This window comes from Leptodactylus fuscus, chromosome 1, assembly GCF_031893055.1.
Source record: "Leptodactylus fuscus isolate aLepFus1 chromosome 1, aLepFus1.hap2, whole genome shotgun sequence".
Taxonomy (NCBI): Eukaryota; Metazoa; Chordata; class Amphibia; order Anura; family Leptodactylidae; genus Leptodactylus; species Leptodactylus fuscus.
The window spans coordinates 343542024-343554642 of NC_134265.1; the positions used below are offsets into that span (position 1 = coordinate 343542024).

At 44.9% G+C, this 12619-nt stretch overlaps 1 protein-coding gene across 2 annotated transcripts in view; it reads left to right on the plus strand.

Annotated features, from left to right (window-relative positions):
* Window positions 1-12619, plus strand: part of LOC142187260 (uncharacterized) — a 248897-nt gene that overhangs the window by 136437 nt on the left and 99841 nt on the right. The window contains exon 1 of one of the 2 annotated variants that reach the window (XM_075261499.1): window positions 2955-3462. The exons of the other annotated variant lie outside the window; for it this stretch is intronic. Within the exon in view, the coding sequence (XP_075117600.1) occupies window positions 3039-3462 (424 nt within the window). The 5' untranslated portion in view covers window positions 2955-3038. Of the gene's footprint in view, window positions 1-2954; window positions 3463-12619 lie in introns of those variants that run through there. 2 annotated transcript variants of the gene reach the window in all.

Consider the following 12619-nt stretch of genomic DNA (forward strand, 5'->3'; position numbering starts at 1 on the left):
AATTATTATACTCTGGGGTCTGAAAAGCGCTTTACAGTCAGAAGGGCATTTCTGACAGTTAGCCATGGACGCCCTTCTGCCCAGCAGCGCCTATCGCACTGTACTGTGGAGCGGGGAGGAACTCCCCCCTCCCGCTCCTGATAATACTCGTCTATGGACGAGCTGTGTGAGCAGAGGGAGGGGGCGTTCCTCCCCGCTCCACAGTACAGCGCGATAGGCGCTGCTGGGCAGAAGGGCGTCCCTGGCTAACTGTCAGAAACGCCCTTCTGACACTAAAGCGCTACGGTACCAGGACCGATAGCGGTTTACACCGGGCACAGATCGGGAAAGCCAACAGTGCACTGAATTCAGCACACTGTCAGCTTTCCAGCAGTATGTAAAACTGCATGTGCCCGATCTGATGAAAGGTCCTCTTTAACAAATAAAGATTTCTGGGTGTGAGCATCTGAATTGCGGGGGTAGTCCAAAACTAAATCTTTTAAACTGTCAAAATTAATTATCTGGCTATTGGCGACATTCAGTGTTATCCCCTTAACTTTCAAGACAGTCTTACCAGTGTTCAGTTTGTACCCGTATGTTTTCGGGCCTGCAGATACAAACTCAGTTATGTAGGAGTCATCGGGTATTTCACTAGTTAATTCACCCAGATAGTCGCCTAAAGGCGGACACCATTCACCATCACGTTGGATGAAGATGACAGAGTCTGTGTCGTGGTAGAGACACCGTTCCTGCAGTCTGTCTAGTAACTTGTACAGTTCAAGTCTGGCATAAGCGGTAGTAAAGCACGCTATAAAGATGTTTGTGTTTCTGTTGACCGTGTAGTGATCTTTCGCATATTTCCAATTCACACTGGCCCTTTCATCGTCTATAAAATTTAGCTCTGAGACTTAATAATGAATTTAGAAGAAGTTTGGAGATTTGTCCTTTTGCGGGGTTTACTTCAATTTCATCAGGTCTTAATTGTACACCAATAATCTATATAGTTACAGGGCATATCTTGAGACATTGCTGAGCTACAGCTACCACGCCCTCGAATCGCAATTTACAGCCGACCTGTTCTACAAAGATACCGCGGGACACCATCACACCCGTACTTTTCATGGTGAAAATTTGGGGTTTATCAAAAGAGCTCGAGCAACCGCACGCCCTAGGCCTGTAGAGCTGTTAGGAACAATTTTTGCTGATATTTTTAATCAGTCCAAGCTGTTACTTAATGGTCTGGATCTTATGATAAAACTCTCGAGGAATAAAGACCCTTTCTGTCTCATGTCGGCTGATGCTGAACCGTACAAGATACAGATTCTCCAGGCCGCACTCTATGTCAAACGTGTTCAGGTCTCTCCTGCAGTCAGAATAGGCCACAGCCAAGCCCTTCTAACAAACCCCGCCAAGTATAGTATTGATAAGGCCTCTCTGAAAGTCTACAGTATACCTCAAGGCACACGGGTTGTAAATCATGAAAACCTATTCCTAGGACAAATCCCTAAAACTGTAATATTGGGGTTTGTGGACAACGAAGCCTTTTCCAGGACCCCTACGAAAAGCCCTTTATGTAGAGCCTGTTCATTTGATTAAGTTTATTGTGTTGTGACAATCTGAATAAAGCCTTTTTAAATAATTATTGTGTGTTTGTGAGTTAGTTGAAGTTGAAGCCCCCGATTCTCAAGCCATTAACTTAAAGATGTATTGTCTAATGTCATATAAGACCACCACAGGTGGCTCAAACTGGTTTCTCGTATAATGGTATGTATTTCAGAGGCCATGACACTCAGGCCAATCATTTGTTTCAATGTCACATAAAATCACGTTAGATACCAGATTCTCAAGCCATTAAAGGGGTATTCCCGCGTCGCATACTCACCAGTCTTCGCTGCTGTCAAATCTTTTGTCTTCCTGCTTTGTTGTGTCATTGGTGGGCGGGGTTACATATGCAAAGCCAGCGACGAGATGCCGCTGGCCCTGCGTGCACGCTCATAGATGGTGAGACCACCATGAAGCCAGCAGCGGCAGGAGCGATGCTGCTATTCCACTCCTCTGCTCCCCCCTGCAGAATAGCAGCATCGCTCCTGCCGTTGCTGGCTTCGTGCAGGGCAGGAGCGTAGCAATGTCGCAGGCACCTGTGCTGGCGGCTAACCCTCCCCGGCATCCGCCTCTCTATTACAGCGGATGCCGGGTCTGTATTGGTGGCCCCTTCCACCAAAGTGTAAACTACCCCCCCCCCCCTCCAGGCTTGCTCCTGTGCACTTAGCCCCTCCTCCCTCCGCCCTGGCAGTAGGCAGATACATCACTTGACTTTTGACCAGATAAGTCAAGGGATGTGTCAAAAAAAAAAATGAATAAAGTAATATAGTGAACAAACAAAGCAGTGTTGCTGAAGCAGTGTATTTAGGAAAAGTCTTACATTCACATTAACAAGCAGAATAGATAGGATCCTTGTGATGGGACAACCCTTTTAACTCACTTTTGGGCTGTGTTCTTAAGGGGTCAATAAATCGGCATGCATAGGTTAATTTAAATCCAGATGATGTGGACGAGTGGGGTGGAAATGGTTATGGCACCTATGGCATGTTCAAGCGGAGTAGAACTATATTCTTCCTCCCCGAGTCAAGGATTTTTATAGACTTGCAACAAAACATCTGGATGCACCAATTTAGTTGGTAAAAAAACAGACAAAAACAATAGAAAGGTGATTTAATACTGTGTGTGGAAATGGTCTTGGTGATGAAGACTACACACTAGAGAGAAGACTAGGAATGTTGGACATATGGGCACGCCCAGCTTTGGTTTTGTATAGTTCTTACTTATTGTAAAGCCAGTTAAGTTTCATTTTCTCTTTTTCGACCTTTGGACACACCCATGTCATTACATGCTGTGCTTTTATCCTAAGGCTTCATTTCTCTTTAGAGTCTGTTAGTATTCATACAGAACTGAAGACATCAGTACCGAGGTATTTTAGTGGTTTGTAGTAAAATCTAATCTACCTGGCAGCTGTTAACAAAGTTTAGGAGAACAAAGAAGAGTTAGTTCTCTACTTTATTATGGCTACTCCTTCTAGAAGACCGAAGATTCAAGAGAAATCTACTCAGCAAGTCTGGTTACGACTGTGCGATCCATTTATCCGCACTGATGGAAATCTTATTTGTCCTATCATCAAAGCTGAATCTTCAATCCGTGTGCTCTACACGCTACAGGAGAAAGATCTTAAGAGTATTTTACATGAAGTATTCCGTGAAACTGGAATGAAAACACAAGAGATGAAATTGTACAAGTCACCATCTGATATAGACTTGCAAGACAATCTGTTAATTCGCTGCGTATCTCCTGATGTCATCAATGAAGAAAAACTAAACCATTTTAGGGAAAGACTCAGATTCCACTTATCCAATAATACAACAGTGAGAAATATCTCAGTTGACCGAGTGCATAGTTCAGAAGATCTTATCCCACAGCCGATGGTTTCAGGTAAGAAAAATGTGACTGTACTAGATATGTTTATTAATAATGTCATATAGGTCAGGCATCAAAATATTAGATTGTAAATGTTGCATCTGGTTTATGTTTTAAAATCTCTCATTTCAAAAATTAACATAACAATATTTGGTTAATAGTGAAAAAAAAATGGACTGTCCAGGAAAGCATTACAGGAGAGGGGATGTGTTGCATGGCAGAAAAGATACCGTGGCACTCCCGCTCTCTACTTACTAGTTTCCCATTATGTTATGCACCACTTAGGGATGCACAAAGGTCAGAGCTTGGAGCAAATGTGCCACTTTGAAGAGTTACACAGTGTAAGGCCAGCAATATACATGAGATACTCTTTGGGTTTCTTTCCCAAAACAACATAACTATGTACAGACAGATTACACAGACATCTGCAAAGTCCAAGAGTGGAAAGGGTTGACACTGAATGTCTTAGTTATCAAAAGTTTTAGGCAGGTGTACAAAAAAATTTGCTACAAAATAAAAATGCATTCGAAAATAGAAATGTTCATATTTTCACTCTGTCAATTAACAAAACTAAGTAAATCAACGAAAGAGAAATCTAAATTCCATCAACATTTGGTGTGACCTTTGCCCTTTGCTTTCCATCAATTCTTCTCCGTACACTTGCAGACAGTTTTTGAAGGAATTTGGCAGGGACATTGTACCAGACGTTTTGGAGAACTAAGCACAGATCTTCTGTAGATGTAGGCTTGTTCCAATCCTTCTGTCTCTTCATGTCATCCCAGACAGACTGGGTGATGATGGATCAGGGCTCTACATCACTTACAGGGCAAAGGTCACACCAAATATTGATGGGATTTAGATTTCTCTTTTCTTCATTCAATTCATTTTGCTAATTGACAAAAATAAACTATTAACCCTTCAATTTTTGAAAGCATTCTTTCTCTGCAGCTTTGTTTAAAATTTTGCGCAGTGCTGTGTGTTGAAGGTATACATTAAAGATCCTATGGCCTCACCAGTAATCTTACAATAGACACTACAAAATGCAGTGAAAAAGTAGTCTGACGATAAGTTCACACTAGTGTTCGGGTTTCCATTCTTCCGGTCCATGTGGGGATCCCCCCGTAAAAAAAACCTATTCCGCGTAAAAACTGTTACCTGTTGTTTCTGCGTGGGTTCCACTCACAAGATGTGGAGAGAAAAGTCTTGCTTGCAGGGCTTTTCTCTCTGAATTTTTCAAGCGGAATGGAAATTGGAATCCCTGAACTGAGCCCTAGTGTGAACTTACCCTTAGCTGCAGTTATGGCTAACTGCTTAATCTAGTCTGCTGTTCATCTGCATATTGAAAAAGATAATTCTGAACATTTTGTCATATACAAATATATTATGTGATCATACCTCCCAACTTTTGAACAACAGAAAGAGGGACAAAATGTGTGGTTTGCATAGCGCGCTGCGGCAAATTTGGCTCCGCCCACTTTTATGTTGATTCCCCATTCTCATTCATTTTTCATGTGCCCACACAGTATAATCCTCCTACAGTCACCCATACATTATATGTCTCCACATTGTAATGTTTCCTTCCAACTGCCCCACAGTATTAAGTCCCTCTCCTGGTGCCCCAGTTTAAACTGGTGGAAACTAGAGGGGACATGAAACTGGGGCAGCTGGAGGGGACATTAGCAATGGGGGTAGTTGGAGGGGGACAATAAATTAATAGCAGATGAAGTGGGACATTACCTACCACACTGGAGGGGATATTTAATTCGGCCATCGAACTGAAAAATATGTCCCAGCCGGGAGGCGTATTCTTTTTCACCAATCTGTGACTCTGCGTGGCGTGTTTAATGAGATTCAACATATTAGATCCAGGGATCGGACCCCCTCTGTAAATAAATTCACCTTTGTCATTCCCGGCTGTGACATCAGATTTCTGATCCATTTTGCTTAGTATAATTTCTGCGCTCCTTTTAAAGCGTGGGCTGACACTGTCCACAATTTCACAGATTGAAGCATTTTTATCAGGTAATGTATTTGACAATTGCTGGTGTTCGGGTAGAGTTGGCAGAATCAGGTTCAGACTAGATAACTCGGTCGTCTCCTGTTTTACAAGATTCAAGTACCTCGCTAGCACCTCTGTGTATTTCATAATTTTCACATCATCAGGGAGATCTCTACGCTGTAAAATGTTGTTAAGCTCCACCTCAAGAGTATGCAGGGTATTTTGGCGCATAGTGGGGGTTGATGTATTAGGCTGTTTTAGTTTGTTAAGGTCACTTTTAGGCACCGGGTACATTTTCTCTGTGTGTTCCATTACTTGTTAGCAATAAGACTTGCTATTAGCAGTATAGTAAAACTCAGCAGAGGTCCTATAAATCCGCCGCGCTGTTTCACTATGCGCTTCTTTTTCTTTGCATCAATACACTTATCTCCCAGCTGTCTTATAGCCTTACGCCATTTCTTGAGTATATTCTTCTGTCTCTCTTTTAGAGGAATTCTACCTTTCAAAATATTTAAAGCAATTTCACCTATGGCCAATATTAAATCTCTACTGGCATTGTGTAAAATCAAAGTCCTGATTGGCGGGGGTGCTTTCACCAGAGTTTTTAAGGGGTGCCAGTTACGGCGTATTCTCTCAGACATCTTGTCGATACTATGCGCAGGACATAGAATGCGACTAGAGCTGTAAATTTCACTTATTAACCTTTGATTTTCTTTTGAACATAGGCAACTGGTAAATCTGGTGGAAACAAACCCGCTCTTAACCGCATATCCTCAGGAGTAGATCCTCTTAAATCTACTAACAAATAACCGTAAGGGTTACGTGTCGCGTCTTCAAAAGCTTCTAAAAAGAAGCGTGTTTTCCCCGGGTACATCTGTTGTGCTAAAGTCATAACTTGAAATTTATCATGAGGATTATTAAAGAGAACCATGTACTTTGTGTTTAAAGCTATCATTCTACTCTTTTTACCCTGACAAAATATGTTCTGAACTAAATAGAAAATGCTTAGATTTCTGTGATGTACGTACTTGGTGAAAGCCTTCTCTATCTCGCCATTTTGGCTAGCGCTCTCCGTGAGATCATCAAAAATTGTCAAATTTACCTTGTCAGGGGGAAAAAGCTCGTCATCTATAAAAGTTGCCGGTAGACCTTCAATAAAACGTATGTTAGGAATGGTGCGAGACAGATCATCGTATAATTTTTGCCAACATGCATAAAACCAGACAATATTTTCGGGTTTGTGTGATAAATGAGTGTCAGCGTTATGTAACAATTGTTTTACAAAATAGCTTTTCCCTGAACTACTTGGCCCTGCTAAAATGCAAGAGAAGGGGTGTTGTAACCAGGGGTGCATAATTTCAATAATATTGCCGGCGGCTTCCAAAATGCATCCAATTATATTCTAGGTCAAACCATGTTTCTAATCGGCGCAACCGCCGTAGACTGCGCTGTAGACGCCCTGTTTCTTCTCTTGATCCACGCCCGTGTATTTCAATGTTCATTAGAGATGAGCGAACACTAAAATGTCCGAGGTTCGAAATCCGATTCGAACAGCCGCACACTGTTCGACTGTTCGAACGGATTTCGAACCCCATTATAGTCTATGGGGGGAAATGCTCGTTTCAGGGGTACGCAAAATGCGATAAAATTATACTTACCAAGTCCACGAGTGACGGTCGGGCTGGATTCTCCTTGAAGTCTTCTCCCAGCGCAGCGTCCTCGCGTCTTCTTCCGGCTGGAATTCACTCTGCCTAGGCATCGGGGCCTAGGCAGAGCCGACTGCGCATGTGCGGTCATGTGCAGTCGGCTCTGCCTGGCCCGACGCCTGAGCAGAGCCGACTGCACATGCGAGGGCATGCCTGCGCATGCACAGTCGGCTCTGCCTAGACCGGATGCCTAGGCAGAGTGAATTCCAGCCGGAAGATGCCGCGGGGAAGCTGCACGGAGAAGACTTCTAAAGGTAAGAGAAGAACCAGCGTTGATTGGCAGAATGTATAGCATTCTGCCAATCAACGCTGGTTCTGCATCGAACCTTAAACTTCGAACAGCTAGCAGTGCTCGATCGAGTATGAGTATTTCGAATACCGTAGTATTCGATCGAAAACCTACTCGATTGAACACTACTCGCTCATCTCTAATGTGCATGTGTCTCACAAGAGCGTTCCACAAATCTAGTAAAAACACGTGAAAAAATGGGTTACTGTAACAAGACTAATACCCGAAAGGCAGTGTTGTAAAATCATCTAGCAGATGACGTTTTGTGTAAACACATCTCTGTATTTTACTCAGAGGATGAGTCTCAATACACCAGTATTTCTTATTACGAACAATGCCAGGCTGTTTGAAGAGGACCTTTCATCAGATCGGGCATATGCAGTTTTATATACTGCTGGAAAGCTGACAGTGCGCTGAATTCAGCGCACTGTCGGCTTTCCCGATCTGTGCCCGGTATAAAGCGCTATCGGTCCCGGGACCGTAGAGCTTTACAGTCAGAAGAGCATTTCTGACACTTAGCCAGAGACGCCCTTCTGCCCAGCAGCGCCTATCGCGCTGTACTGTGGAGCAGGGAGGAACTCCCCCCTCCCGCTCCTGATAATACTCGTCTATGGACGAGCTGTGTGAGCAGAGGGAGGGGGCGTTCCTCCCCGCTCCACAGTACAGCGCGATAGACGCTGCTGGGCAGAAGGGCGTCTCTGGCTAACTGTCAGAAACGCCCTTCTGACACTAAAGCGCTATAGTACCGGGACCGATAGCGCTTTACACCGGGCACAGATCGGGAAGGCCAACAGTGTGCTGAATTCAGCGCACTGTCAGCTTTCCAGCAGTATATAAAACTGCATGTGCCCGATCTGATGAAAGGTCCTCTTTAACAAATAAAGATTTTTGGGTGTGAGCGTCTGAATTGCGGGGGTAGTCCAAAACTAAATCTTTTAAACTGTCAAAATTAATAATCTGGCTATTGGCGACATTCAGTGTTATCCCCTTAACTTTCAAGACAGTCTTACCAGTGTTCAGTTTGTACCCGTATGTTTTCGGGCCTGCAGATACAAACTCAGTTATGTAGGAGTCATCGGGTACTTCAGTAGTTAATTCACCCAGATAGTCACCTAAAGGCGGACACCATTCACCATCACGTTGGATGAAGATGACAGAGTCTGTGTCGTGGTAGAGACACCGTTCCTGCAGTCTGTCTAGTAACTTGTACAGTTCAAGTCTGGCATAAGCGGTAGTAAAGCACGCTATAAAGATGTTTGTGTTTCTGTTGACCGTGTAGTGATCTTTCACATATTTCCATTTCACACTGGCCCTTTCATCGTCTATAAAATTTAGCTCTGAGACTTCATAGTAGGGGAGGAAGACATAATTGAAGAGCACATCAGGGTCTGTGACCAAACTAGTTGTTGGTAAATTTGGTTTTTGACCAAACTTCCCCCATAATGAATTTAGAAAAAGTTTGGAGATTTGTCTTTTTGCGGAGTTTACTTCAATTTCATCAGGTCTTAATTGTACACCGGTAATCTATATAGTTACAGGGCATAACTTGAGACATTGCTGATCTACAGCTACCACGCCCTCGAATCGCAATTTACAGCCGGCCTGTTCTATAAAGATACCGCGGGACACCATCACACCCATACTTTTGATGGTGAAAATTTGGGGTTTATCAAAAGAGCTCGAGCAACCGCACGCCCTAGGCCTGTAGAGCTGTTAGGAACAATTTTTGCTGATATTTATAATCAACCCAAGCTGTTACTTAATGGTCTGGATCTGAAGATAAAACTCTCGAGGAATAAAGACACTTTCTGTCTCATGTCGGCTGATGCTGAACCGTACAAGATACAGATTCTCCAGGCTGGACTCTATGTCAAACGTGTTCAGGTCTCTCCTGCAGTCAGAATAGGCCACAGCCAAGCCCTTCTAACAAACCCCGCCAAGTATAGTAGTGATAAGGCCTCTCTGAAAGTCTACAGTATACCTCAAGGCACACGGGTTTGAAATCATGAAAACCTATTCCTAGAACAAATCTCCAAAACTGTAATATTGGGGTTTGTGGACAACGAAGCCTTTTCTGGGACCCCTACAAAAAACTCTTTATGCTTTGATCATTTCAATATATCATTAGCATCACTTTATGTTGGACATCGAGTACATTCGCGGCCGTTTCAACCCGATTTCGCCTCTGAGCTGGCTGTAAGAGAGTATATGGCTCTTGTGCACATCGCTGGCAATCGGACAGCGGATTATCCATAGATCGTGAAGAATTCTTGCGTGGGTATACATTATTTGCTTTTGATCTAATTCCCGACTAAGAAGGTGGTGGTCATTTCTCCCTAGTTAAAACGGGAAACCTGTGTGCTGAAATAAGATTTGCAGTTCCAGCGCCTCATGCGCTAAACATGATTGTAAATAAATCTGAAAATCTGAAATCTGAATTTTGCAAGAAAAAATAGATCCGGCTATCAGAAGAAAATTGTACAACAGCTACCGATGATGAATACTTTACAGATTACAAATATTCTGAATTCAGATCCCTACACCCGGAGAATATTTTCAGGCGTATATCAGTGATATACAAGAACACCCTGCTGCATTTGTTGTCAATACCGATGGTTCTACTCGTCCGGGGACCCACTGGATCTTAATTGTACTATGTGATGGGGAAAAGGCTATATTCTTTGACAGTTATGGGATAGCCCCATCGAACGCTGTATTTCCTAAAGAATTTCTTTCTTTCTTACAACAAAACTCTACCAGCTATGTTTATCAGAATAGACAACTACAAAGTGTAGACTCTGCTTACTGCGCTCATTATTGCATATACATACTGTATTGGCTTAGCAGGGGCGTCCCATTTAGAGACATATAAAATCATTTTAGTTCACATTTAAAAAGTAATGATTCTTAGCATTTTGTACCTATTAAACGCTATGCTCAAAAGTTATGTTGTAAAAAGGGCCTGTATTTAATATCCCCTCCAGTGTGGTAGGTAATCCTACCAGAAGGGAAAATCTGGAGCGTTTAAAAATGAAATTGACTCACCCCTCAAATTCAGAACTACCTCGGGCCAGAACCCCCATTTCCCCCTCATCACCCACAGCCTCGGGTCTGCCCCATGCGACTTTATTACCTAAAGTGAGAACTTTTCCACTATTACAGCAAGCGTGGTTAACATTGTAATAATATGTATTGTGTTTTGGTATTCTGAATAAAATTATTATATTTTTAAAATAAATGTGTGTTTGTGGTTTTGCTCGGTTTTGCACATGTAAAAACCATTACATGTGTCCTATTATGTGCCACAGTTGCACACCCATGAACTATTATTATACTCAGGGGTCTTTTCAGATCCTGAGTATAATAATCGGAGCCCCAGGAGAGGTGAGGGAACATAATAAACACTGTTACTCACCTCTCCGGGATCTGATGTTACTCCTAGCAGGCTTCGGGCCTATATGGTAATGTGTCAGACGTCACGTTGTCTGCGATATTACCATATAGGTCCAAAGCCTGTGCTAGCAGTAACAGCCTGTTACCATACAGGCCCAAAGCCTGTGCTAGCAGTAACAGGCTATTACTACTAGCACAGGCTTCGGGCCTATATGGTAGTATCCCAGACCACATGATGTCTGACACATTACCATATAGCCCCGAAGCCTGGTTGGATTAACACCGGATCCCGGAAAGGTGAGTATCAATGTTTATTATGTTCTCTCACCTCCCTTGGGGCTCCGATTATTATATTCGGAGGTCTGAAAAATCCCCCGAATACAATAATAGCGGCAGTGGGATCGCGGCCTGGCCCGGGCTTATTCACTACGGCCCGCCGCGGCCTAAAGTACAAGGGGAAGTGGGGGCGGCAGTGAACAGGTCCGGGTTGGTAAATAGGCCGCTGCCTGCTGGTAGATACTCCAGCAGGCAGCGGCCTATTATAAACCAAAAAAAGAGTTATTATACTTACCGACCGACCACGCGATAACGCCGCCTACGCTGATACGTAGATGTCTGCAGGGGCGGATCCAGGGCCGGAGCCCCGCGGCCCGGCCCTAACAAAATGGTCCCGGTCAGCCTCGGCATAGTCGGGCAAGTGCCGGGGCCCACAGAGCCTCTGGGGGCCCCCCGGCACTTGCCTGTCACGATTTCAGCTCATCGGCGTCCGTCCGCCGATGAGCTGAATACATACACGATTAAAGCAGGAGCTGTGAGCTCAGCTCCTGCTTTAAAGCTCCGGCCCGGCTTGCGTGTGTAGGCGCTATGACGTCATCACATCACGCTTACACACGCAAGCCGGGCCGCAGCTAAGCAGGAGCTGAGGTCACAGCTCCTGCATTGCGTATGTGACTGGAGTGAGAGAGAGGAGCGTCGGGGGAACGATGGAAGGTGAGTGATAGAAGGTGAGTGTAAGTGTTTGTTTTGTATTAAATATTAAGGTGGAACATAATGAAGGGGGCCCATGAAACTGGGGGGCAAATGAAGGGGAGGGGGGGAATGGCATGACACTGGGGAAGATGAAGGGGGTGGGGAGAGAACGGCATGAAACTGGGGACAAAGATGGAGGGGGCCCAAAGAAACTGGGGGGCAAATGAAGGGGAGGGGGGAACAACATGACACTGGGGCAGATGGAGGGGGGGAGAACAGCATGACACTGGGGCAGATGGAGGGGGGGAGAACAGCATGACACTGGGGCAGATGGAGGGGGGAGAACAGCATGACACTGGGGCAGATGGAGGGGGGAGAACGGCATGACACTGGGGCAGATGGAGGGGGGGAGAACAGCATGACACTGGGGCAGATGAAGGGGGGAGAACGGCATGACACTGGGGCAGATGGAGGGGGGAGAACAGCATGACACTGGGGCAGATGGAGGGGGGGAGAACAGCATGACACTGGGGCAGATGGAGGGGGGAGAACGGCATGACACTGGGGCAGATGGAGGGGGGGAGAACAGCATGACACTGGGGCAGATGGAGGGGGGAGAACGGCATGACACTGGGGCAGATGGAGGGGGGGAGAACAGCATGACACTGGGGCAGATGAAGGGGGGAGAACGGCATGACACTGGGGCAGATGGAGGGGGAGAACAGCATGACACTGGGGCAGATGAAGGGGGGGAGAACAGCATGACACCGGGGCAGATGAAGGGGGAGAGAACAGCATGACACTGGGGCAGATGAA